Genomic DNA, 25,910 nt, shown 5'->3' on the forward strand with positions numbered 1-25,910 from the left:
ATTATGCTGGAAAGTTATCCCTTGGAGACAGTAATCATAGCTGCTGGAAAGTACAGAGCAGCAGGAACTTTGAACATACCTTGCACAGTCGAACAGACTACATCATTCAATGCTCGGCATCACAAACGGACTGGACAATCTGCCATTTTGACAGATCTGGCTTGCAAAGAGAATGTTCTTAATCCGACAGCAAGTGCAGATATGCCCAAAAATGAACACTAATTAGTAATCTACTGAACTGTTGATGAAATTTTGGAATTAGGCCACTTGGCTCTTCGAGTCTGCTCTGCCAATCCATCACTGCTGATTTATTATCTCTCTCAACCTCATTCTCCTGCCTTCTCCCTGTCACCTTTGACACACTGACTAATCAAGAACCTATCAACCTCCACTTTAAATATACCCAAAGACTTGGCTTCCACAACTGCCTGTGGCAACGAGTTCACCACTCTCTGGCTAAAGAAATTCCTCTTCATCTCCATTCTAAATTGACACCCCTCTCTTCTGAGGGTGTATCCTCTGGTCTTGGACCAGTTGGTTATAGTGGCATGTTAAAACTATCCCATCAGACACACAAGTCACATGATATTCATATAATAGTGTACCTTCTGTAAAAGTGATTTGCAAAGTCTTATTGGAATCCTGACAAGACAATCAATAATAAATTTGGCAGCTCGATGTGGCGATTGGCTTTCAGTCTCCAAGTACGTTTCTGTGCAGGGAAATACAAATAAAAGGTGTCAAACATTGGCAGAAATCAATGTAATAACCACAATCTGAGAATAAATGAAGGGTCTCAGCCTGAAATGTCAACATAGTGGCTTTAACAATCACTCTAACCAAGTACAACATTTCATTTACAGTTCAATAAATTACTAACTAGTGTTAATCTTTGGGCATATCTATATGCTGTCAAAACAGTTTATTCTTCTCCATTGATGCTGAGTTCCTTCAGTGTTTAGTGTGTGTTACTCTGGATTTCCAGCCTCGTGTTTACACTGAGAATAAGTTGCTAATTTCCTGTTCATTCGACAATGGGAAGAAAGCCTCAATCTGGCTTCAAATTTAGTTTTAAGCAACAGCACTGAAATTTCATTATTCATTTCAGATAGATGCACAGGCAATATGCAAACCCTCACAGTCAACAACACAGGTCATCTTTAAACATAAGTTCCATTAAAAAATTTTTAAAAGTCAAACAGCCAGAGGACGTCAGTGGGTCAAGCAGCATCTATGGAAATGAAGGGATGGTCGACGTTTAATGTCACTGGTTTACTATCACCACATGTAGAGAAAAATGTTGTTTTGCATGGCATCCATACATCATAGCAGTCCACCGAGGTAGTACAACAAAAAAATCCAGTTGGGTAGCCTCCAACCTGATGGCATGAACATCCATTTCTCGAACTTCTGGTAATGCACCCCCCCCCCCCACTTCATCATTGCACACCCCCATTTCCTTCTCACACCTCATCTCCTGACCTGCCCATCACCTCCCTCTGGTGCTCCTCCCACTTTTCTTTCTTCCATGGCCTTCTGACCTCTCCTATCAGATTCCCCCTTCTCCAGCCCTGTACCTCTTGCACCAATCAACTTCCCAGCTCTTTATTTCACCCCTTCTGCTTTCACCTATCACCTTGTGTTTCTTCCTTCCCTCCACCTCCTTCTAACTCTGACACCTCATCTTTTTATCTCCAGTCCTGCCGAAGGGTCTCGGCCTGAAACGTCATCTATACTCTTTCCTGTAGAGGCTACCTGGCCTGCTGAGTTTCTCCAGCATTTTATGCGTGTTGCCTGGATTTCCAGCATCTGCAGATTTTCTCTTGTTTGCAATCAGAATCAAAATCAGGTTTAATATCACTGGCATATATCATGAAATTTATGACTTTGTGGCAGCAGTACAATGTAATGCATGATTACAGACACTGGTGCACCTCAGGGACGTGTAGTTAGCCCATTGCTCAACTCTTTCGACAGCCATGACTGTGTGGTTAGGCACAGCCCAAATGCCATCTATAAATTTGCTGACGATACAACCATTGCCGGTGGAATTTCAGATGGTGACAAGAAGGCGTACAGGAGCAAGATAGATCAGCTGGTTGAGAGGTGCTGCAGCAACAACCTTGCACTCAACGTCAGTAAGACCAAAGAACTGATTGTGGACTTCAAAAAAGACAAGGGAACACACACCAGTTGTCACCGAGGGATCAGAAGTGGAGAGAGCGAGCAATTTCGCGTTCCTGGGTGTCAATATCACTGAGGATCTAACCTGGACCCGACATGTCGATGCAACTACAGAGAAGGGGTGGCAGCGGCTATTTTTCATTAGGAGTTTGAGGAGATTTGGTATGTCACCAACTATAACAGAGTGCAGAATACAGTGTTACAGAGAAACTGCAGTGCTCAGGCAGTCAATAAGGTGCAAGGCCTTATCGAGGTAGATTGTGAGGTCAAGAGTCAATCTTTTTGTTCTAGGGGACTGTTCAATAGCCTTATGACAATGGGACAGGAGGTGTCCTTGAGCCTGGTGGAACGTGCTTTCATACCCATTCATTATTAGTAGTACTTAACACAACTCAAGGCAGTTCTGATCTCCTGCCTACAAGAAAGCTATCCATAAGACTGAAAGAGCATGGGGAGCACCTACAAGGACGTTGCCAAGACTTGAGGACTTGAGTTATAGGGAAAGGTTGAATAGGTTAGGTACTAATTCCCTGCCAAATCCAACTGGATCCAATGGGCTCTGTGGCGAGCCCGTTTCTGTACACCGGTCACACATGCCTACACAGCCAAACACCCGAGCAATCACATCGCCAAGTACACTGATCACCAACAACAAGACGGCTTACACGGAGGAGGCGGAAGAGTTTGAGGACTGGTGCCAGGCAGGTATTCTTTTTCTTAATGTTAACAAGACAAAGGAGCTGATTATCGACTTCAGGAGAACTCACACCCCCCACATTTACGTTGGCAACACAGCAGTGGAAACTGCAAGCAGTTTCAAACTCTTGGGAGTGCACATCACACACAACCTCTCATGGTCTCAAAACACATCCTACACAGTCAAAATCAGTCACATTATGCTGGCCTAATATCACTTTATGGACATACAATCAATCCACGTATATAAGCTAAATTATGTATTTATACTTATTGCATTTTTTTGTATTCTTATTGTGTTCTCTATCTTATGTGTGTTTTTTTTTATCCAGAGCAACAATTATTTTGTACTTCTTACACCTATGTACAGGAAACGACGTTAAACAATCTTGAAAAGATTCATTGAGTGTGAGTGGTGAAATGGATTTCTTTGGACCAATGTATTGAACAGCCTAATTGTAATGTGGGTTCTTAAACCCTGCAGAAAGGTAAAAGTACTTCCCAACAAACTGAACATTAGTTAAATTGCTTAGATGCAGCCTAGTATATATGGCCTACTCACTCCTGTAGCTAATTTTGGGTTTGCTTGGAAATAAATCCAAGTTCTACACTTCTCTAAATTCTATTGTTTTGGTTTGTGTTAGGGTGTATTTTGGAGATGCAAGATAGCAAGTATTAATTCGACATCAAACAACCTTCAGATCTGAATATGGATCGTGGATTAAATTTAAAATGCAGCTCTGGTGGGGAATGCAGCTCAGAACAGGAAGCACCCAATCAACTTGAGCTGTCTGCATATGCATGAATGTAATCAACACCCCATTGCATGAATACGACTCAGAGACCACAGTAATTAACACTTACTTTGAGTGCATTGGTGGAAAGATCCAGGAATTGGAAAACTACATGCAACTCAAAAGAGACATTATGAGGGCATAGCAGCTATATAAATTATCCTGTTACCTTTGGGCTTTAACATATAAAAATGTGCTGTAATGTTAGGTTGGGGAGTCTCTGGCTACGTCCACACTAGACCGGACAATCTTGAAAACGCCAGTTTCACGTAAAAACGACAGGTGTCCATATTAGGCGTTTTTGAAAATGCCTCAGTCCACATTAAAACGGATATTTGGGTGAATCTCCTCCTACTGGGTATCCACAGGACACACAGAAAACAAGTGAAGAGGAAACTGTATACTTGGTGTGCGTTTATCCAGTTATAGACTAGAAAAACTTAAAAAGGAAATTGACAAACGAAAGATTTGGTGTGCGTTTGTCCAGAAACATTTCCTGCAGCCACAGTCTCTTCACCGATGAAAGGGACGACAGCTACAACTAAACACAATAAGGCTTGTTACTGGGCAAAAGTGAAATTTGCTGTTACCTCATTCGTTTGCCTTTACTTTTGCCGAGTCTTTGTGTATTATTTTGCTGTATTTAACATGTGCAATAAAATGAGTTACTGGGCAAAAGTGACAATTGCATCTACTGAATGTTTACACAAGCAATACATTAATAAAACACTGTGTTAAATGTATAAAACATGTCTACATCAGTGTTTCCATACAATGTTACACATCTACTGTCAGATATTGTTGTTGTGGTGTTGGAGGTTGTGTTCCAGAAAACAATGAAATGCCGCGCTGCTGCTACCATTTGTTCCGGCAGGTCATGACAGCGGTTTTAAAATTAGCCGGCTACCCCCCGTACACACTAGAACAGCCAGCCGGTGTTTTCAGATTTAACCACTCTGGAGAGTGTTTTAGAAAAGCTCTGTTTTTGGGGGAGGAAAATGCTGTTTCAGTGTGGGTGGAGAGTCAAAACGAAGAGAAAAGGCTTTGGTTATAGATTTATCCAGTCTAGTGACTGTCTCTGCATCTCTCATGACTTCAAAGGCTGCCAGTTTGTGAGTGTCCTAAATAAAGACTTTTATCTACCAGCTGCGTCTCCCCAGTGACTTCGTTCACAGTTACAACAGCTTATTTTCACTTCTCAGCTAAATTAATCAAAATAAACCCTAACACAGGAGCTTCTGCAGTTGCTGGAAATCCAGAGTAACTCAGCAGGTCAGGCAGCATCTACAAAAGGGAATAAACAGCCCATGACAAACAAGAGAAAATCTGCAGATGCTGGAAATCCAAGCAACACACACAAATTACTGAAGGAACTCAGCAGGCCAGGCAGCATCTATGGAAAAGAGTACAGTCCACATTTCAGACCGAGACAATGTTTAGGGCTGAGCTCCTTCATCAGAACAAAATATATTCTGCACCTTTATTTGGAGCATGTGATAAGGCCATATAGAGGAAGCTGAAGAGGAGAATACACTCATTAACATTCCATCACTCTGAAAATGAGGTAAAGACTTACTTCACAGAACAACGCACAGTTTCTGACTTGACATCTTCTCAAACTGTTTGCTACCACTCATGAGAAACAAAGCAATCTATTTGTTCCAACTGTATTTTGATCTTCTGAACCACATCTGGTAGCCTCCAACCTGAAGGCATGAACATCAATTTCTCGAATTTCTAGTAATTAGCCCTTCCTCCTCTCCTTCATCATTCCCCATTTCTGTTTCCTTCTCTTACCTTTTCTCCTTGCCTGCCCATCACCTCCCTCTGGTACACCTTCCCAGTTCTCTTTTTTCTGCCCTCTCCTATCCAATTCCTCCTTCTCTAGCCCTTTATCTCTTTCACTAATCAACTTCCTGCTCTTTATTTCACCCCCTCCTGGTTTCACCTATCACCTAACACCTTATACTTCTTCCTCATCTTCTTACTCTGACTACTCCCCTTCCTTTCCAGTCCTGCTGAAGGAAGGGTCTCGGTCCGAAACGTCAACTGTTTACTCATTTCTATAGATGCCACCTGGCCTGCTAAGTCCCTCTGGCATTTTGTGTGTGTTTCATCAGCAAGGTAAGAGAGATGGAGCCATTGCAGTAACATAGATTGAAGAATTTGTCAAAGAACTGCAATTCTGAACAAAAAATATTACCTTCTAAATTTCCCAAAATCGCCAAAGCAGATTCCACGTGATTGGCTAGTAAGGATAAGGGAGCATTCCTTAATCCGTCTGCAGTTACTATGGAAACCAAGTGGCCTGCTGTCCCTATGGGGTCATGTGACCTAACAGCCTGAGCAAAGAGGTCAGGGTTGGTTTGAGTGGTGAGCCTCAGGAGCACGCCTGGCTTCACTTCCATGGCGATCAAGTCATTCAGCACAGCTGACCCTGCAGGGGAGAGAAAACAACTACTGTACACGTTTGCAGGGTGCATTCAGTGCTTCACGTCTCAGGGCACTTCACAGGCATCCGTTTCATCGCAACTATAGTTCGAAGTTCAAAGCAACTTATTGTCAAAGTATATACACATCACTATATACAACCATGAGATTCATTTTTTTGTGGGCATACTCAGTAACTCCAAGAACGGAATCAATGAAAGACAACAATCAACAGACCAGACAAACAACCAACATGCAAAAGGTGAACTGTGCAAGAAAGAGAGGAAAATATAATAAACAAACAATAAATATTGAAAACATGAGATGAGGAGTCCTTGAAAGTGGATCCACAGATTAGACCATAAGGTGGGGGGAACATTTTGGTGATAGGGCAAGCGAAGTTGAATGAGTTATCCCCACTGGTTCAAGAGCCTGATGGCTGAGGGACCACAACCCTAACTCTAACTCAGCCCAGGATCACGACGTTCTCAGCAACTAACCCCCCCCCCCACCCCCCCATCCCCGGGACCTCCACATCCCATGGGTCTACCTCAGATCTCAGATCCATGCATTATGATTAGGCTAAATACCACAAATACTGCGAGTCCCACACAATGCACTAAGGGAAGAATTTTGACCAAGGCACACAGCAATATGTTGAATTCTGACCTTTGGAAAGTGAGGAGGATCTTTAACACTCAGGGGTATTTAAGAATCGCCTAGATAGGCACATGGAAGATAGAGACATGGAGAGTTATGTAGGAGGGAAGGGTTAGATTGATCTAGATTGAAGAGTAGGTTAAAGGGTCAGAACAACAGTACTGTGCTACACTGTTCTGTATTAATGTCTTCACTTGCCTTTCATTGCTCTCTCTACCTGACTGTAGATAAAGATGGTGCTGGTGATATGCAGTGGTGCAGTTAACAACTAGGCATTTAAATATGCATCCTAGCACATGATCCACATTCAAATCATAACTATAAATCAGCATTAAGATACAATGCATCAGATTTTTACCTCCTACACCAAGCTGAGTTGCTTTTTCGCTGCAGTTTCTTTCGATGAAGTCCTTCAGTGAACCATGCTGTGGCTGGAACACCAGCTCCCACTGTGACCATTCGGCGAGATCCTCCAGTAGAGGGGTATTCAGCAGACATATCAAAGCCTGCTGCTTACTCAGGTCCCCAAGCAGACCCACTGAATTATTTGCTTCGGTGTTGCAATAACTTAAAAGACAGAATTATTTTGATTAATTGCAGCCACATAATATCCTCAAACAGCTTTAAAAAACATAGGAGCTGTCAGTTGAATCTGCAAAGCTTTAGACACAAATCATTGAAATATTGTAAAAGTTATTAATTAGTTAATAGAAGTCTGGGGGTTAATTAGAAAGGATTAGATATTCTTTGCATAAAAACATTAACTACACAAAACAAACACAAGAGATTCAGCAGATGCTGAAAATCCAGAGCGACACACACAAAATACTGGAGGAGCTCAGCAGGTCAGGCAGCATCAGTGGAGGGGGAATGAACAGTGAATATCTCAGGACTGGAAGGGAAGGGGGAAGAAGCCAGATACACGGCTAGGAACAGTTCAAACGTCACTCACACACATCCTCATTGAGGGATCAGCAGTGGAAAGGGTGAGCAGTTTCAAGTTCCCATGTGTCAAACTTATCTGAAGATCTATCCTGGGCCCAACAAATTGGTGCAGTTACAAAGAAGTGGCTATATTTCTTTAGCAGTTTGAGGAGATTTGGTATGTCAGCAAAGACTTTCGCAAATGTCTACAAATGTTTCATAACCATCTGGTATGGAGTGGCTACTGCACAAGATCGGAAAAAGCTGCAAAGCTCCATCATGGGTACTGGCCACCCCAGCATCAAGGATATCTTACAAAGATGATGCCTCAAAAAGTCAGCAACCATCATCAAGGACCAATACCACCCACGTCATGCCTTCTTTCCATTGCTACCATCAGGAAGGAGCTACAGGAGCCTGAAGACCCACACTCGGTGATTCAGGAGCAGTTTCTACCCCTCAGTCATTGCAATTCTGAATGGACATTGAACATGTGAACACTGTGTGTGACAGAGTGTGTGTGAGTGTGAGTGTGTGTTTTTAATGTATATATTTCTGAGTATAGTTGTAATATAAAATTGTAATTTATAGGTTTTTATGCATTGCATCGTACTGCAACAAATTTGATGGCATCTGCTGGCGATATTAAACCTGATTCTGGCGAAATAGATGGGGTGCAACCACACAGTTTAATAAAAACAACCAACATATGCAGTCAGGGACAAAAACATATGAAGAACAGAAATACAATATTCCTTTAACTTAAAGCTGCAGCAGATTTTAAGTAAAGCTCTGATAATTATCATTTCTTTCTCCAGGTGCTCCAGATGAATTTCCCGGATGTAGGAGGTTTAATTTCTGAACCTCACCTGGGTTCGTTAACAAAGAGCGTGGCTTCATACAACACCAAACTTTGGAAACTATTATAGTCACTGTGGGACTTGGCTTGACGTTGCACCATTTTCACCAGATTGGATAATGCTCCGAGACCAAATTCCTTGACGTCCTTCACCATGAACTGACTTCTTAAAGCAGCTTCAATTGCTGGAAACTGAAATCATAGAAGTTATATTCAGGAAAAGCAGTATGCAGATCTTTTAACTCAGAAGATGAACAAGGGGTGTACATAGCACAAAATGTTCATTAAATTTCCCAAGAACAAACATCAGCTATTTATGACTCAGAATGTTGACCATTTTGAGAACAATTCTAGGACAACAATTCTTCAATTTACTAGAAAATACACAGATAAAGAAAGTGAGCAAACAAACTCAGACTATCATAGTCATAAAATCATAGATCACAGCACACAAACAGGCCCTTCAGCCCATCTACTCCATGCTGAATTGTTACTCTGCCTTGGTTCGTTAACCTGCACTGGGACCATACCCCTCCCGTCCATGTACCTACCCAAACTTCTCTTCAATCTTGAAATCAAAACTGCATCTACCATTTCCACTGGCAGCTCGTTCCATACTCTCACCACTCTGAGTGAAGTTCCTCCTCATGTTCCCCTTAAACATTTCACCTTTCACCCTTAATCAACAACCTCCAGTTCTAGCCTCACCCAACCTCAGCGTAAAAAGCCTGCTTGCATTTATAGTATGCTACAGGATGAAACGATGCCAGGAGAGCGAAGATATTAGAAGCCAAAGGGAGATATAACACCTCGAAGTCAGGAGGTGGCTTCTGGCTGAGAAAAAGACTGCCTTTAAAATTAACCATTCATGTCATGTTTGGCACAAATTCACTGCATCATAATATTGGTTCTGCAATCCATTCTCAGACTTTGTGTCCGGAAGGTATAGTTCCTCTGGAATTTATCTGATCTTACACTACCACAAACACAAGGGATGGGTGGCATTTATCAGAAAGAAACCACCAAGCAGAGAGTGCCTTTCTGCTCTGGCCCTTGGAAGAGGAGGAAGGCGGCAGTGACGCCCACATCAAGGACTCCCACAATCCAGACCATGCTCTCTTCACGCTACCACCATCGGAAAGGAGCTACAGGAGCCGTAAGTCCCACACCACCAGGTTCAACAACAGTTATCACCCTTCAACCATCAGGAGCCAGTGTAGATAACTTCACTCACAACTCTGAACTGATTCCACAGTCCAAAGCATTCTACAACTGCATGCTATGCGTGTGGTTGTATGTACTGGGCCCTGGAGAATTACTGTTCTCTTAGCTGCATACATGTGCATGGTTGACTGACAATTAGACCTGAACTTGAATTCAATTCATGTTCTAAGTATTACTTATTTTTTATTTGCACTATTTACAAATACCTGGGGATACGAACTGACAATAAACTGGACTGGTCAAAGAACACTGAGGCTGTCTACAAGAAGGGTCAGAGCCGTCTCTATTTCCTGAGGAGACTGAGGTCCTTTAACATCTGCCGGACGATGCTGAGGATGTTCTACGAGTCTGTAGTGGCCAGTGCTATCATGTTTGCTTTTGTGTGCTGGGGCAGCAGGCTGAGGGTAGCAGACACCAACAGAATCAACAAACTCATTCGTAAGGCCAGTGATGTTGTGGGGATGGAACTGGACTCTCTGACGGTGGTGTCTGAAAAGAGGATGCTGTCTAAGTTGCATGCCATCTTGAACAATGTCTCCCATCCACTACATAATGTACTGGTTGGGCACAGGAGTACATTCAGCCAGAGACTCATTTCACCGAGGTGCAACACTGAGCATCATAGGAAGTCATTCCTGCCTGTGGCCATCAAACTTTACAACTCCTCCCTTGGAGGGTCAGACACCCTGAACCAATAGGCTGGTCCTGGACTTATTTCATAATTTACTGGCATAATTTACATATTACTATTTAACTATTTATGGTTTTATTACTATTTTTTATGGTGCAACTGTAACGAAAACCAATTTCCCCCGGGATCAATAAAGTATGACTATGACTATTCACCTTCTTTTGCACCATGGTTGGTTGTCAGTATCCTGCCACTGCCTGTAAGGCAGTGCAAAGACATAAAATTAGTGTAAATTTAATGCATATGCTTTTATAGCACCAGTGACCCAGGTTCAACTCCACCATCCTCTGTAAAGAGTTTGCACATTCTCCCTGTGACTGCTTGGGTTTCCTCTGGGTGCTCTGGTTTCCTCCCACATTCCAAAGACATGCCAGGTGGTAGTTAACTGGTCATTAACTTATCTGCTTAACTGCATTTTACAGGAGAACCATTAAGACCATAAGACAAAGGAGCAGAAGTCAGCCATTCGGCCCATCGAGTCTGCTCCGCCATTTTATCATGAGCTGATCCATTCTCCCATTTAGTCCCACTCCCCCGCCTTCTCACCATAACCTTTGATGCCCTGGCTACTCAGATACCTATCAATCTCTGCCTTAAATACGCCCAATGACCTGGCCTCCACTGCTGCCCATGGCAACAAATTCCATAGATTCACCACCCTCTGACTAAAAAAATTTCTTTCTAAAAAAAATCCTTACAAGTTGCATTTCCATCTGGTATGGGAGCAGCCGAGCACTGGGCCAGAAGACCCTACGAAGGACTGTGAGAACAGCCCAGAGGATCATAGGAGTCCCCCTACCGTCCATCTGGGACATTTATCAGGAGCACTGCATACACAGGGCCCTTAGTATTATTAAGGATCCACCTCATCCACTCAGCATCCTCTGATTTTCTACCATCAGGCAGGAGACTACGATGTATGAAAACAAGAACGGTCAAGGTGGGAAACAGCTTCCTCCCTCAGGCCTTTAGGCTTCTAAACTCACTGACACATCACATTCAAACCGTCACCAGTTAATCTGTTCTGTACCTTACAATATTTAATTTAAGCACTTGAAGTTTGTTCATTTATCTGTAATCCATCTGTAGATTTTGTCCTTACTTTCGTTAGTTATTGTGTGTTATGTGCACCACTTTGCTTTACATCTTTGCCTGGAGAAATGCCTCGTTTGATGGTATACATGTACATAACTAAATGACAATAAAGCTGACTTGACTGTCCTGTGATTATGCTAGGGTTAAACTGGGGGGTTGTTGGGCAGTGAGACTCGAAGGGCCAGAAGGGCCGGTTCTGCACTGCACCTCAATAAATAAATAAGATTGTGTATAGTTTTTCATAAATTCTATTGCATGCTGTTATTTTCTTGTAAATACCCGCAATAAAGTAAACCTCAAGATAGTAAATAAAACACAGTACGATTCAGGCCCTTCAGGTCACAATGTTGTGCTAATCTTGTAACCTACTCTAATATCAATCTAACTCTCCCTCTATGTGACCACCTATTTTTCTATCATCCATGTGCCTATCTAAAAGTTTCTTAAATGTCCCTATGTAACATATACATACATACGGCACCTTATAATGTATATGGTAACATGTACGCGCTTTGATAACAAATTTACTTTGACTAGTTTCTATATGTATTTCATCCTGATTTCTTTTACTCCCTCCCTTTCTGTGCAAGACTTTACTTACCATGCTCTCCTCAAGGGTCCCACACTGCCTGATGAACTCGTACACGTCCTGGTGGCTGGGTTGGAAGCCACAGTTTCGGGCGCTTTGTGGCTGCAGGAACAGGATGCCCCCCGCAGCTTCTTCCAGCAGCTGGATTACAAAGCATTAACATTCTTGATCAGAAACCCTTCCTGTTCCGGGTGGCTCTTCTGGCCTCCACTCCCCCCCCCCCCACCCCACCCCGGGTCACCGCATGATTTATCCTGACGTCTGGAATCAGGTTCAGTTAGCAAAATGTGCACAAGGTGATGCACACTGGTCACTGGTACAGTAGTGGATTACAGAATGAAAAAAGCTGCTGCTATTAAACTATCAGATCTTTCAGGTTGTTATAGCCGGGGGAGACGGTGGGGGTGAGCTTCCACTATCTATTAAATGCTCCCAATGACATGTGTCTCAAATAGCCTCTGCAATGTGCGGCCTTGCTACTAAGCCCTGTGAAACCGTTTCTACTGACAGGAGAAGGGGCAAAGGCGGATCACTGGCACCTTAAAACCAGTCACTTCAGGTAGATGGGGCTCGTCAGCCGTGGCTGGCAGCTTAACTAGGAGAGGGAAGACTCTGATCTCAAACCTCTGCTGCCTTGTGGCTATACCCACTCATGGGGGAGGCTTTGGTAGTAAACCCCAAGGGAAAAATCTGGAGCTGGAGTCCCTAAGGCAATCTTACGTTGAGTTCAACGCCCCTACAACGCTGCTGGTGCCAAACTGTATCGGTCTCTAACGTTCCTCTGGACTCATCAGCTGTGTGGGGAGAGGGGCCTGTCACACGGGCAACAGTTTATAGTGCGCTGGTGTGCGTATCTAGATAGCTAGGACGTAACATCCATGTTTGACTCTGACCACCAGAGGGTTCTTTAAACTCTTGGTCAACTCTCGTTTACTGAGGACAACAGAGCGGAGTGACTCCAGAGTTAAGGCAAAAACATGGAAGCTCGTTAAAATGGAACAAAGCAACACACACAAACTGCTGGAGGAGCTCAGCAGGTCAGGCAGCACCTCTGGAAAAGTAGAAACAGCTGATGTTTCAGGCCGAGACCCTTCCTCAGTACTGAAAAGGAAGGGGGAAGATGCCGGATCAAGAGGTGTGGGTAGGGGGGAAGGGGGAGGAGGAGAGCTAGAAGATGATAGGTGAAGACAGGGGGTGGGAAAGATAAAGGACTTGGGGGGGGGGAATACATAAAGATACGCTTGTTGGTAGGATCCCTTTGGAGATAGTGGAAGCTGTAGAGAATGATGTGTTGGATGCAGAGGCGCTTAGCGTGGCAGGTGAGGACAAGAACCACATTTTCTTGTGGCTGTCCTGGTTGCTAAGTGCTTTCATCCTGATGAAGGGGAACAAATGTATTGCATTTGGTGTAAGGAATGAAATTTAAGGCGTAAATTTTGTTACACAAACAATGGTTACGCTAATCTTTATCTTTATGAATGTTGGTATTTATGTGTTTATACACATTTTATTCCACATCCATATTTCTAACTTTATTTTAAAATTTTTTTTATAATTGTTGAATGTTGATTTTTGTTGCGTGTATTGCCAACACACGACAGTAAATTCCTAATGCAAGTTACTGTTTATGTTGAATACAGTTGATCCTTAGTCCTGCTGTATCTCAGTTCCATGGTGTGGTGGAGTCAGACACAATATTTAAGAGACCTAATGCAGGCGTAGAAGAATGCAGAACTGCTGCTGACGTGGGATATTTGTAGTGGGGCATGTTGGAAACTACTGTGTTTTTTAATAAAAAATATTTTTATAACATTTGTACTTTTTAACAAAGTTGTGTATTTTTCACACTCACTGGCAGAAAGAAAATTAGTACTTTTCTCATTTTTCACTAGCATATTGTTTTATTCTGTAGTCTATTAACTAATTCATTCCTATCTAAGCAATTTTCCTCATCTTATTATAAAAGTGCTAGATTTTTCAGAAGCACCATCTTGGCTTCTTTACTCCTTTGTCTACACACCTCTTTTAGCACCGTTTCTGAGTTCTTTATTTAGTTTGCATAGTATTTCTATGTTTGCTTGTACTCTAAAATAAACTGAAATCTTGAAATTAAGACTGTTCTTCATTCCTGACTCCTGGAAGAACCCCAAGGATCAGAAATTAAACAGAGATCCAACAGACACAATGTGCTACATAACTATTAGCCCCGACTCTCTGCGCTGCTTGACTGATTGGGTATTTTTAATGCCCCAGATTCCCAGCATTTGTAGTATTTAGATTTTCTACATCTGGAAAGTTGTCTGTTCCTCTGATTGATGTTGGATTTGCAAACAAGTAACAATAGCAATAATTTAGAGTCTTCAATGCATCATAGAGGACCCAACGACTATATAATCACAAAATAGAAATTGATCTTTTGAGAGCTGGAAGGCTATTTTCTTTGTGTTCAATCATGCTTATTAATCTATAATCTCTATTATCTGCTAGAGGGGAGAGCAAGAAATACACATTGTAAATAAATTTATGACACAAGAGCAAAATAGCTCAGAGCAAGTCAAGCCAAAAATTTCTTAACTTCCATCTTAATGGGAGCACACACAGCTCCACAGACTCACCTGAGAGTGCTTCACCAGATACTCCAGGAATGTGCCATGTCCCAGGGCAACAAAGCCCTTCAACTTGAATTCTTCAACCAACCTTTTCTCTAGCCGAGATAAGTAGGCTAGATTCAAAGACACGGTGACAGCGGAGAGATTCTTCTGCAAATATTCTCTTACGGATCCTGAAAACCAAGGAGGGAGACACGCAAGTAATCTTAACACCACCCAGATTTCCACCAGCAACAACATTCATGCAACTATTGGGCCAGCTAGTGTAGTAAAATACCTTAAACCACATCAGCACAGGACTGGTAGAACTGCACAGTGCAAGGGCAGCTTTGCACAATGTTTATGCAGGAAGGGTTAGATTGCTATCGGAGTCCTTTTGGAAGGCCAATCCCTAACGCAGGAAGTCAGAACTTCTTGACAGGTAACACAATTCAAAGTTGCTGGTGAACGCAGCAGGCCAGGCAGCATCTCCAGGATGAGGTACAGTCGACGTTTCGGGCCGAGACCCTTCATCTAGTCCTGATGAAGGGTCTCGGCCCGAAACGTCGACTGTACCTCTTCCTAGAGATGCTGTCTGGCCTGCTGCATTCACCAGTAACTTTGATGTGTGTTGCTTGAATTTCCAGCATCTGCAGAATTCCTCGTGTTTGACTTCTTGAGAGGTACTAGATTCTGTAATCATTGTGACAGGAGAAGGCAGGACAATACAATGGGGTCGAAAAAAAATCAAATATCGTTGAATGGCACAGTAGATGTGATAGTCTGCATAGCTTCATCTTGCTCCTATATGGTCTTCCGGCTGTGCCCTTACAATTTTTAATTTAATTTTATTGAGATACAGCGTGGAATAGGCCTTTCTGGCCCTTTGAGCCACACCACCCAGCAATCCCCCCGATTTAATCCTCGCCTCATCACGGGGCAATTTACAATTTACAATTTACAAACCTACGAATCGGTACATCTCTGGACTGTGGGAGGAAACTGGATCACCCCTCAGGAAACCCACATGGTCACGGGGAGAGCAAACAAACTCCTTACAGGCGGCAGTGGGAATTGAACCTGGATCGCTTGTACTGTAAAACGTCCTGCTAACCACTAAGCTACCGTGCCGCCCAAATGGACTCATTTAGCCAAGTGTAGTTACTTATTTAATTACTTATTATTAATTTCTTTTTATTATTTTTAGTTTGCCTTATTTTGCACATTAGTTGTTTGTCAGTCTTTATTTGTGTGTAGTTTTTCATCAACTCTATTGTACTTCCTTGTTCTGCGAATGCCTGCAAGAAAATGAATCTCGGGGTAGTATACAATGACATTTATGCACTTTAATAATAAATTTGCTTTGAACTTTGACTTTAAGTGGTATCAACTTAATTTTGGGCATCACAGGTTAGACCCTGGCACAGGTACAGCTGTTCAGAGGTGAAAAGAGAGATTAAGATTACTTTTATTGGTGACGCATACATCGAAACATACATTCCTACGTTCTTCCCCATGACCCTGTGGGTTTCCTCCGGGTGCTCTGGTTTCCTCCCACATTCCAAAGACGTACGGGTTAGGGTCAGTGAGTTGTGGGCGTGCTACATTGGCACTGGAAACCTGGCTACACTCGCAAGCTGCCCCCAGCACAGCCTTGGACGGTGCTGGTCGCTGACACGAACGACACATTGTATGCTGCAATGTTTCAACGTATATGTGACAAATAAAGCTAATCTTTGTATTAACCTTTCATGAGAACTGAAATTGCTGCTTTTATTACACTGCCTGTGTAGTATAGTAACAGGCCAGTTAGTTCAATCTGTCCTTAGATGCTCCAAGTTTGTCACCTGACTGCACATACATATAGCCAGGGTGCCTAAGACTTTTGCACAGTACTGTAGTAATTTTATGTATTGCACTGTACTGCTGCCACAAAAAAAAAAACAAATTTCATGACGTGTGATGATAAACCTGATTCTGATATGGGTCTCTGTTGTGGACTGAGAGTGGGAAGAGGACAGGGAGAGGAGAATCATGGTGGGGAAAAGGAGAAGGGAGAGGGGAGGGAGCAGGAAGCACCAGAGAGACATTCTGTAATGATCAATAAACCAACCTTGCCTGGTGTCTCAGAGCCCCCTCACCACCCTCTGCCCAGCACTCTTTCTCTGCCACCCCTCCTGTGGTGCTCCACCCTCACCACTCTCAACGTCTTTTGCTCCCACCAGATTTACAAACTTGCTCTCCGCTCCACATTGACAAGTATGGAACTGGGCACCGAAGCATTCGGGCTCTCACGACCAGACTGTGTAACAGTTTCTTCCCCCAAGCCATCAGACTCCTCAACACCCAGAGCCTGGCTTGACACCAACCTACTGCCCTCTACTGTGCCTATTGTCTTGTTTATTATTTATTATTATTTATTGTAGTGGCTGCACTGTTTTGTGCACTTTATGCAGTCCTGGATAGGTCTGTAGTCTAGTGTAGTTTTTGTTTTTTTTTCTTACGTAGTTCAGTGTAGTTTTTGGTATTGTTTCATTCGCAGCACATCACACAAACCAATCTTCCGTCCTTGGACTCACTTTACACCACATGCTGTTGGAGCAGTGCCGCCAGGATAATCAAGGACACGACCCACCCAGCCAACACACTTTTCATCTCTCTTCCCTCCGGGAGAAGGCTCAGGAGCTTGAAGACTCGTACAGCCAGATTTGGGAACAGCTTCTTTCCAACTGTTTAAGACTGCTGAACAGATCCTGACCCGGATCTGGGCCGTACCCTCCAAATATCCGGACCTGTGCCTCGGTTTTTCTGCACTACCTTACTTTCCATTTTTCTATTTTCTATTTATGATTTATAATTTAAAAGTTTAATACTTACTAATTTTTACTACTTTTAATATTTAATATTTGTAATCCTGGGAGCAGGAAGCGCAGAATCAAATATCGCTGTGATGATTGTACGTTCTAGAATCAATTGTTTGGCGACAATAAAGTATAAAGTATGTAGCAGCATGTTCCTGAAAAACGTTGTCTCATTTTTACCATGTTCTGTACCAGCAGTTATGGTTGAAATGACAATAAAAAGTGACTTGACTTGAAGCACTCGAGCTATATACATATACCTGAGACTTTCACACGGTATTACAACTAAATGAAACCAGGTTCCTCTGGAGCACAATGTGCCCACAATACATAAATCACACACAGCACATAAACCAAAGTGTTACCACAAATAAGTTAATAGAGTATCATTCAAAATGCAAGTGTAGCGTGCAGCACAGGTAAACAGCTCGTTACCCTGGTGACGAGACCTCGGTGGTGGTAAGGTGTTCATTAGTCTCACAGCCCGAGGGAAGAAGCTGTTCCCCAGACTGGCGATCAGAATCAGGTTTAATATCACTGGCATATATCACCAAATGCATTGTTTTGCGGCAGGAGCACTTTGCAATTCATAATATTTTTTTAAACCATAAATGACAAATATTTACAAAATATATTCAATAAGTAGTGGGAAAAGAGAGAAAAATAGTGAAGCTGGGAAGACGGAATTGGTGAAACATTGACAGTGACTACTGGCTCATGATGGTAGCAATGAGGAAGGGGCATGTCCTGGGCAGCGGGGTCCCCAGAAGACATGGGAATGCTCTCTCTCTCGCTGCCCGTCTCTCTCTCTCTCCGTCTGTGTGTGTGTGTGTGTGTGCACGCGCGCGTGCGTGTGTGTGTGTGTGTGTGTGTGTGTGTGTGTACTAACATCATCAAAATCTAAGCAAGCATCCGAGGAGGAGCACGAGGGTCGATGCAGTTGAAGAGCGATGGTAGTTGACCAGGTGGAGCATAAGCACTACCTGGGAGTGAGTGGTGGGTGGGAGTTTGGGGTGGGGTGGGGTGGGTACTGATGCTTTTGCTGAGGTAGATGGTAGGTGAGGGTTGATGCTTTGCTGCTGCTTGTGCGTGGCACGGGGAGGGCTTTGGGGTTCTAAAGTTTTTCTGTCGTTCATTCTTCGGGGTTTTATTCTGTTTCGAGGATGTCTGTGAGGAGTAAGAATTTCAGGGTGTATGCTGTCTACATTCTCCGATATTCAGTGGGACCCCTGAACCATTGTTACTGTCGCCATAGTGAAAGCAAGACTTACCTTCCAAGCATTTGTCTGCAATTTAAAGCACCATGCTGTGGACGGGGATTGAGTTAGCAGTGTAGCAGATCACAACTTGAATCCAATGCTTCAATTACTTAAGTTTCACTCAAAACTTTAAAAATAAAAAAGTACAGTAGACTACTCGCTTCTGATGGTATCTTTTACTCTGGATTGAATGAAATGGAATTCTCGCGCAGGAAGAACACAACTCACCTTCACTTGGAAGTGGAGTTCCTTGGTCCCCTGATGCATTCATTGTTGGCTGATTTGGTTTCTCTTTAGCCACCAAGTCTCGAGGAGCTTCCAGAGAACCACAGCAAATGGCAAGTTGAAAAAGTGATCGGGCCAAGCGATTATCACCCACCTTCACCAGAAAGTCCTGGATATACTGAGCATTAATACAAATACTAAATTATTATTGTTTCATTATTATTGTGGAAATAAATTATTACTGGATCCTTGAGGTGGTTACTGCTGGGGGGGGGGGAGGGGGGGTGATAATCTCCCATTATGTATTAAATGCTCCCAATGGTGTGCTTCTCAAATAGCCTCTGACAACTGAGGACAGCTCCTGGCCTTCACGTTTGGCTTAGTTACTAAGCCCGGTAGATCCATTTTTACTGACAAAAGAGGCAAAGGTGGGTTACTGTTGCCTTAAAACCAGTCGTTTTGGGCAGGAGGGAATTATCAGCCATGGTTGGTACCTTATCCGGGAGAAGGAACACTCTGATCTCAAACCTCCTCTGCCTTGCAGCTATACCCACTCGTGGGGATCCTGAAGAAAATCCACGGCTGGAGTCCCTAAGGCAGACCCACACTAAGTTCAAAGCTGACTGGCAGCTGCTGTGTTGCCGCTGGTATCGATCTCTGCCGGTCCTTTGGATTTATCAGGTGCGTGGGGGGGCAGCCCGTTGCGTGGGCAACAGCTTGCTTTCCAAATTGTACAGCCCTGGCTTGTGTATCATGTAGACAGCTGGGATGCATCGTCCATGGCTGACCCAACCAATGGAGGACTTAAATTATTACTGTTAGTTTCAGCCAAGAGATTAGTGGGGTCCTGGAATGCACTGCCAAGGGAGGTGGTAGAGGCAGAGAGCACAGAAGCATTTAGATAGGTCTATCGATATGCTGAGAAAGGAGGGATATGGTCCATGCATGGGGAAGGGGGATTAATTAATTATGGCTTATTGGTTAGATTAATTCAGCAGCACATTGTGAGCTGAAGGCCCTGTTCCATGTTGTACCCTTCTACATTCTGAGGGTTGGCTCTCCATTTATTTTCTGATCCTTAGAGATCTTCCAGGAGTCGGGAATCACGAGTGGTGTTAATTCTAAGATTTTAGTTTATTTTAAAGTAAGAACATTCAGATACTAAACAAACTAAATAAAGAGCTGAGGAACGGTGCCAAGAGGTGAATGGATGCGACGACAAAAGGAATAGAGATGACGCCTCTGAAAAATCCATCACTTTTATAGATAAGAAATTCCTTAGATAGGAATAAACTAGTATAGGCTACCATGACATCACATGGGTAATGCGCTAATACCTGGCCAATGAAAAACGAGAAAGGTGATAAACCGTTAGTTTAGCTGCTATACCGCTTTCTGCCAGTGAGTGGGGATGAACCACCACATACTGCCAAAAATACACGAGTTTGTTAAAAAGTACATATCTTATAAAAAGTATTATTCAAAAATCTGTAGTTTCCAACACGAGGAAACATGCAGAAAAGCGAGGGCCAGACGAGGGTGACAGGCATCTTACTGGTGCACCGAAGCAAAATAACTGAAGATTCTCAGCCATGTTACACCTAATACTCACTAACTCTACTTCCCCCACTTGCTCCTCTTAAAGTTTGCTCCCATAGTCAATCACCTTCAGCCTCAATTCACAAATAGCTAGAGCTTCATCCATGTATCTTAGTGCGCATGCGCCGGTCGTGCACGCAGCCTGGTACAGCCGTTCCGATCTATTCTTACTTTCTTCTTCTTACTTTTTAATTTACGTTATTTTTGTATTTTTTTCTCTCACGGTAACACGTCCAAGCTGCACCCTCTCTAACATGCTGGTATAGAGTGTTTTATTTGGGTCTTTTTTTACGCTGGAAATGGTTACATCCCAACACGCGGGACAGAAGCAAGGTCGCATTGTGTATTCCATGGACCCGCTAATGCCGGCCGGTTTAGTGAGCAGAGCGGCGGACACCCCTGCTGAAATCTGGAGGAAAACACACAGAGGATGCAGAGGGGGATCACAAAGTCAAGGAAAGAGGACCAGGTCGAGACAACAGAGACTTTTGGAGAAGAGGAGTTCGGTGGGTAATACTGTTCCGCCTGACTGGAAGTGCACTGAGAGCAGTAAGCGTAAAGGAGTTGGGTGCTATGGTGCAATCCAGGGCATATTACGATCGAGGAACGTGTTTGCAGACTGGATATTGAACTTTTTACTGTTGGATTTCGGCCACATTCCACCGAGATACAACACTTGGCAGCATGGGAGGTCATTCCTGCTGTGGCCATCGAACATGCAGATCCTCCCGTGGAGGGTCAGACACCCTGAGCCAATAGACTGGTCCTGGACTTATTTTCCATCTAGCATAGTTTGGATTTTGGTGTTTGATTGTTTGTGGTTTTTGTATTGCTATATTTACGCTCTATTCTTGGTTGGTGCGGCTGTAACGAATCCAAATTTCCCCCGGGATTAATAAAGTATATCTATCTATGTAAAAGGAAGAACATAGCATGTTGAAAAGATGTAATTAGTACCTTAGCCATTTTCTCACTGAAAACCTCCTTTGCATTCATGAAAACCTGAAGAACTGCCTCTGCTGCCGAGTTTGTGGCATACTGTTTGCGGAGATCCAGGCAGCCACTGGTTGAATACAGCTGCGGTCCACTAGCGGGGTCAAGCAGGTTCCTCTTAACTTTGTTCATCCGACTCTGTACTTCCTCCTCTATTTCTCGCTGAATACGATTTCTTGCCGCTTCCAAAGCACTGCGCTCACTGTTTGCAGATTTCGTCAATGTCTGTTTAACAGAAATTTTAACATTTTTAGAGAGATGGTTAGGAATTCGTTTTGCTTACCTTCAGGGATATTTTTCCTCCCTCATTAGCAGGATTTGTTAGTAATTTAATTTCAACTGCAAAAACAAAAAGTCATCGTGAGAGGATATGATTGGAGCAACACACACTAAATGCTCAGCAGATCAGGCAGCATCTACGGAGAGGAATAAACAGTCGATGTTTCAGGATGAGACCCAGGTTTCGATTTTTCTGAGATGGGGGACGAGTAAGATATGAGGAGTATAGATATAGTATTCTGTAGCAGATGTTTCCCCTGGTCAGAGGTAGTGAAGACTACAGGACATGGGGAAGAGGTTCAGAGGCAATATGAAAAGGATGGTGGTGAGTACCTAGAATGCACAGCCTGAGACAGGAGTTGAAGTTGGGTTACTGGCAGCATTTCAGAAGTGTCTTCAGCATAGACACAATGGATCTAATACTCAGCAGCGGGTTAACGTGGAGTCCTCAGAGACTGCAGATATTGGAGTCTGGAGCAACAAAATAAACTGCTGGAACGGATTATCATTGTCACATGCACCGAGACATAGTGAAAAGCTTTAGCTTGTTTGCCAACCAGACAGATCATTCCACACACAAGTATACTGATGTAGTTAAAAAAAAGGAAACAGAATACTGCGCTGCAGTTAGTGGAACTCTTGTAGACAGAAGTGCAAGGGTCAAGACGAGGTAGATTGGGAGATTAGGAGTCCACCTTTTAATGAACGATACCTTCAAAGATGAGCTTTATTTGTCACATTCACATTGAAACAAGGGAGTGAAACGCGTCATTTGGGTCAATGGCCAACACAGTGCAGGACGTGCTGGAGGACAGCCCGCAAATGTCACCATGCTTTCAGCACCAAAGCAGCAAGCCCACAACCTACTAATTCTAAGCTTGGGAGGGAAGGGGAGCAGTCAGGCAAACCCATGCGGTCACGGGGAGAACCGTGCAAACTCCTTACAGACTGTGGTAGGAACTGAACCCCGGTCGCTGATGCGGTAAAGCATTACACCAGCCACTACGCCAGCAAGCTGAACCAGGAGGTCTGTTGAAGTCCTGAGGAACTCAGTGGATCAAGCAGCATCAGCATCGACCTGAAGCCATTAACCATCCGTTTGTCTCAACAGATGCCCCATGACCCGCTGGGTTCCTCAGGCAGCTTGTTACTAAGGGAAGGTGCCTACTGGATGAGTTGGCTGAAGGGCCAGTTTCTGTGCTATACCATTCATCCATTTGTGATATCCCACTGAGCACCTTCAGTAGGCTAGGTGACGACCTGGATGGGAGAGAAAATCCATTAACATCCGAAGCACAACATTTTATTAGTTTATTTATTTGTTTGGCGGTTATAGCCCAGCAACAGGCTTTCCAGTTCAACGACCCCGCATCACCCCAATTACACCCATGTGACCAACTAACTTACTAATCTGTATGCTTTTGGAATGCGGGAGGAAACTGGAGCACCCGGAGGAAACCCACATGTCACGAGGAGAACATACGAACCTCTTACAGGCAGTGACAGAATTGAACCCAGGTCACTAGGGCTGTAATAGCCTTACGCTAGGCACTGCGCCCAAACACTGGACTTTACGTAGTGAATAAAACAAAAGGAACTTACCGATAACGGAAGGCCAATGCTGGTAATTCTGATGCCAAGATCGTATGGCGAATCACAGTGATATCGATCAGCCAGGTGTTTTATAAATTCAGCCAAATCTATTTTAGCTGCTCTGACAGATCTTCTATATGTGTTGAGGCTCTGGAGGGTGGCAGAATGGGTTGGGGGGAGAGAAAGCAAATCATGAGTGTCTGTAAATACAATGAAGCAGAACACCAGCAGAATCAGAATCAGGTTTATTATCACTGGCATGTGATGTGAAATTTGTTAACTTAGCAGCAGCAGTTCAATGTAATACATAATCTAACAGAGAGAAAAACAATAAATAAAAACATAATAACAAATAAACAAGTAAATCAATTACATATATTGAATAGGTTTTTTTTAATGTGCAAAAACAGAAATATTGTATATTCAAAAACGTGAGGTAGTGGTGTTCAAGGGTTCAATGTCCATTTGGGAATCCGATAGAAGCTGTTCCTGAATTGCTGAGTGTGTGCCTTCAGGCTTCTGTACCTCCCACCTGATGGAAACAGTGAGAAAAGGGCATGCCCTGGGTGCTGGAGGTCCTCAGTAATGGACGCTACCTTTCTGAGACACCACTCCCTGAAGATGTCCTGGGTACTTTGTAGGCTAGTACCCAAGATGAAGCCGACTAAATTTACAACCATCTGCAGCTTCTTTCGTTCCTGTGCTGTAGCCCCTGCATACCAGACAGTGATGCAGCCTGTCAGAACGCACTTCACGGTACAACTATAGAAGTTTTTGAGTGTATTTGTTGACATGCCAAATCTCTTCAAACTCCTAATAAAGTATAGCCACTGTCTTGCCTTTTTTATGACTACATCGATACGTTACAGATACACCATGGTTAACAGGCCCTTACACTCAACAAGCCCGCGCCACCCAGTTACACCCATGTGACCCATTAACTTACAAACCCATGCATTTTTGAGCTCTGGGCGAAAACCAGAGCTCCCGGGGGAAACCCATGTAGTCATGGGGAGACCGTACAGATTACTTACAGATAGAATCAGAACTCAACCCAAGACAATGGGGGCTGTAAAAGCACTCTGCAAACTGTAGCCCCAATTAGGCCATTATACAACTCTACTCTTCATGATGGGAACCACATTCTTTTGGAAAGCAGATATCCACAAATCCACAATTTAAATATGCACACTACTTGATCCTGACTGTGAACAAGACTATTAAAACTGGCGTCCATAGTCTACCCTGTTGCAGTAATGAAAAATGATCTTGGCACTGAGCTAACAGAACTCTTCAACATTTGACATTCTGCTTGGAAGGAAAAGCACAACTTGAAACCAACTTGATGGCTACCAAGGATTAAACAGGGAATTAACAAACTTCTCTACCCTATAGTGCCCAGAATGTATAATTCACTCCCCAGTGGCCAGATGTGGCAAGTGGAAGTGAGACAAGGATTTGAGGGAGAACAAGGAATACTACAGCACAGTACAAGACCTTCAGCACTCAATGTTATGCCGACCTTTTAACCTGCTTAAGATCCTTCATTTTCTATCATTCATGTGCCTGTCTAAGAGTCTCCAAAAATGCCCCTAATGTATCTGCCTCTACCACCGCTCTCTGTGTTAAAACCTCCCTCCGATATCCCCTCTAAACTTTCCTCCAATCACCTTAAAATTATGCCCTCTCATATTACCCATTTCCACCCTGGGAAAAAGCCTCCGGCTGGCCACTCGATCTAAGCCTCTTATTATCTTGTACACCTCTATCAAGTCACCTCTCATGATCCTTCCCTCCAAATGTAACTCTGTTTCATTAAGAAATATTTCAAGCGGTATTTCATTCAGTCGTTCAGAGCAGTCTGACTGATTGCATCACCGTCTGGTGTGGAGGCGCCGATTCGAAGGATCTAGAGAAGTTCCGGAGGGTTGTAGACTTGGCCAGCTCCATCATGAGCACTAGTCATCCCGGCATCAAGGACATCTTCAAACGGCGAGGTCCCAGGAAGCTGGCAGCCATCATTAAGGATGTTCATCATCTAGATCATACCCTCTTCTCATTGCTACCATCAGGGAGGAAGTAGCAATGAAGACACTCATTCAATGTTTTAGGATCAGCTTCTTCCTCCCCACCAACAGATTTCTAAATAGTCCATGAACACTACCCCACTGCTTTGCTCTTTTTTGCACTGATTTATTTTTTATATTTTGCATTGCAACTTAAAGTACAACGAATCCGCTGATAATTCTGGAATAACAATCATTTCATTCTCCTTTACATTTGTGTACTGAAGAATGACAATAAACTATCTTAAACTTCTAAACTTTTTTTGAAGTTATACTAAAATATTATTTTATTGGTTTATTA

At 43.3% G+C, this 25,910-nt stretch overlaps 1 protein-coding gene across 1 annotated transcript in view; it reads right to left on the minus strand.

Moving 5' to 3' along the window:
* The window catches only part of LOC140187266 (uncharacterized), a 158,703-nt gene that overhangs the window by 78,944 nt on the left and 53,849 nt on the right, over positions 1–25,910 (minus strand). Inside the window, exons 10-18 of the mRNA XM_072242400.1 lie at positions 23,553–23,693; positions 21,636–21,896; positions 19,083–19,257; positions 14,762–14,928; positions 12,159–12,287; positions 8,558–8,739; positions 7,123–7,331; positions 5,878–6,111; positions 606–712 (exon numbers count right to left, since the gene is read on the minus strand). Coding sequence (XP_072098501.1) covers positions 606–712; positions 5,878–6,111; positions 7,123–7,331; positions 8,558–8,739; positions 12,159–12,287; positions 14,762–14,928; positions 19,083–19,257; positions 21,636–21,896; positions 23,553–23,693 — 1,605 coding nt within the window. The remainder of the gene's footprint in view (positions 1–605; positions 713–5,877; positions 6,112–7,122; positions 7,332–8,557; positions 8,740–12,158; positions 12,288–14,761; positions 14,929–19,082; positions 19,258–21,635; positions 21,897–23,552; positions 23,694–25,910) is intronic.

Source organism: Mobula birostris, chromosome 24, assembly GCF_030028105.1.
Source record: "Mobula birostris isolate sMobBir1 chromosome 24, sMobBir1.hap1, whole genome shotgun sequence".
NCBI lineage: Eukaryota > Metazoa > Chordata > Chondrichthyes > Myliobatiformes > Myliobatidae > Mobula > Mobula birostris.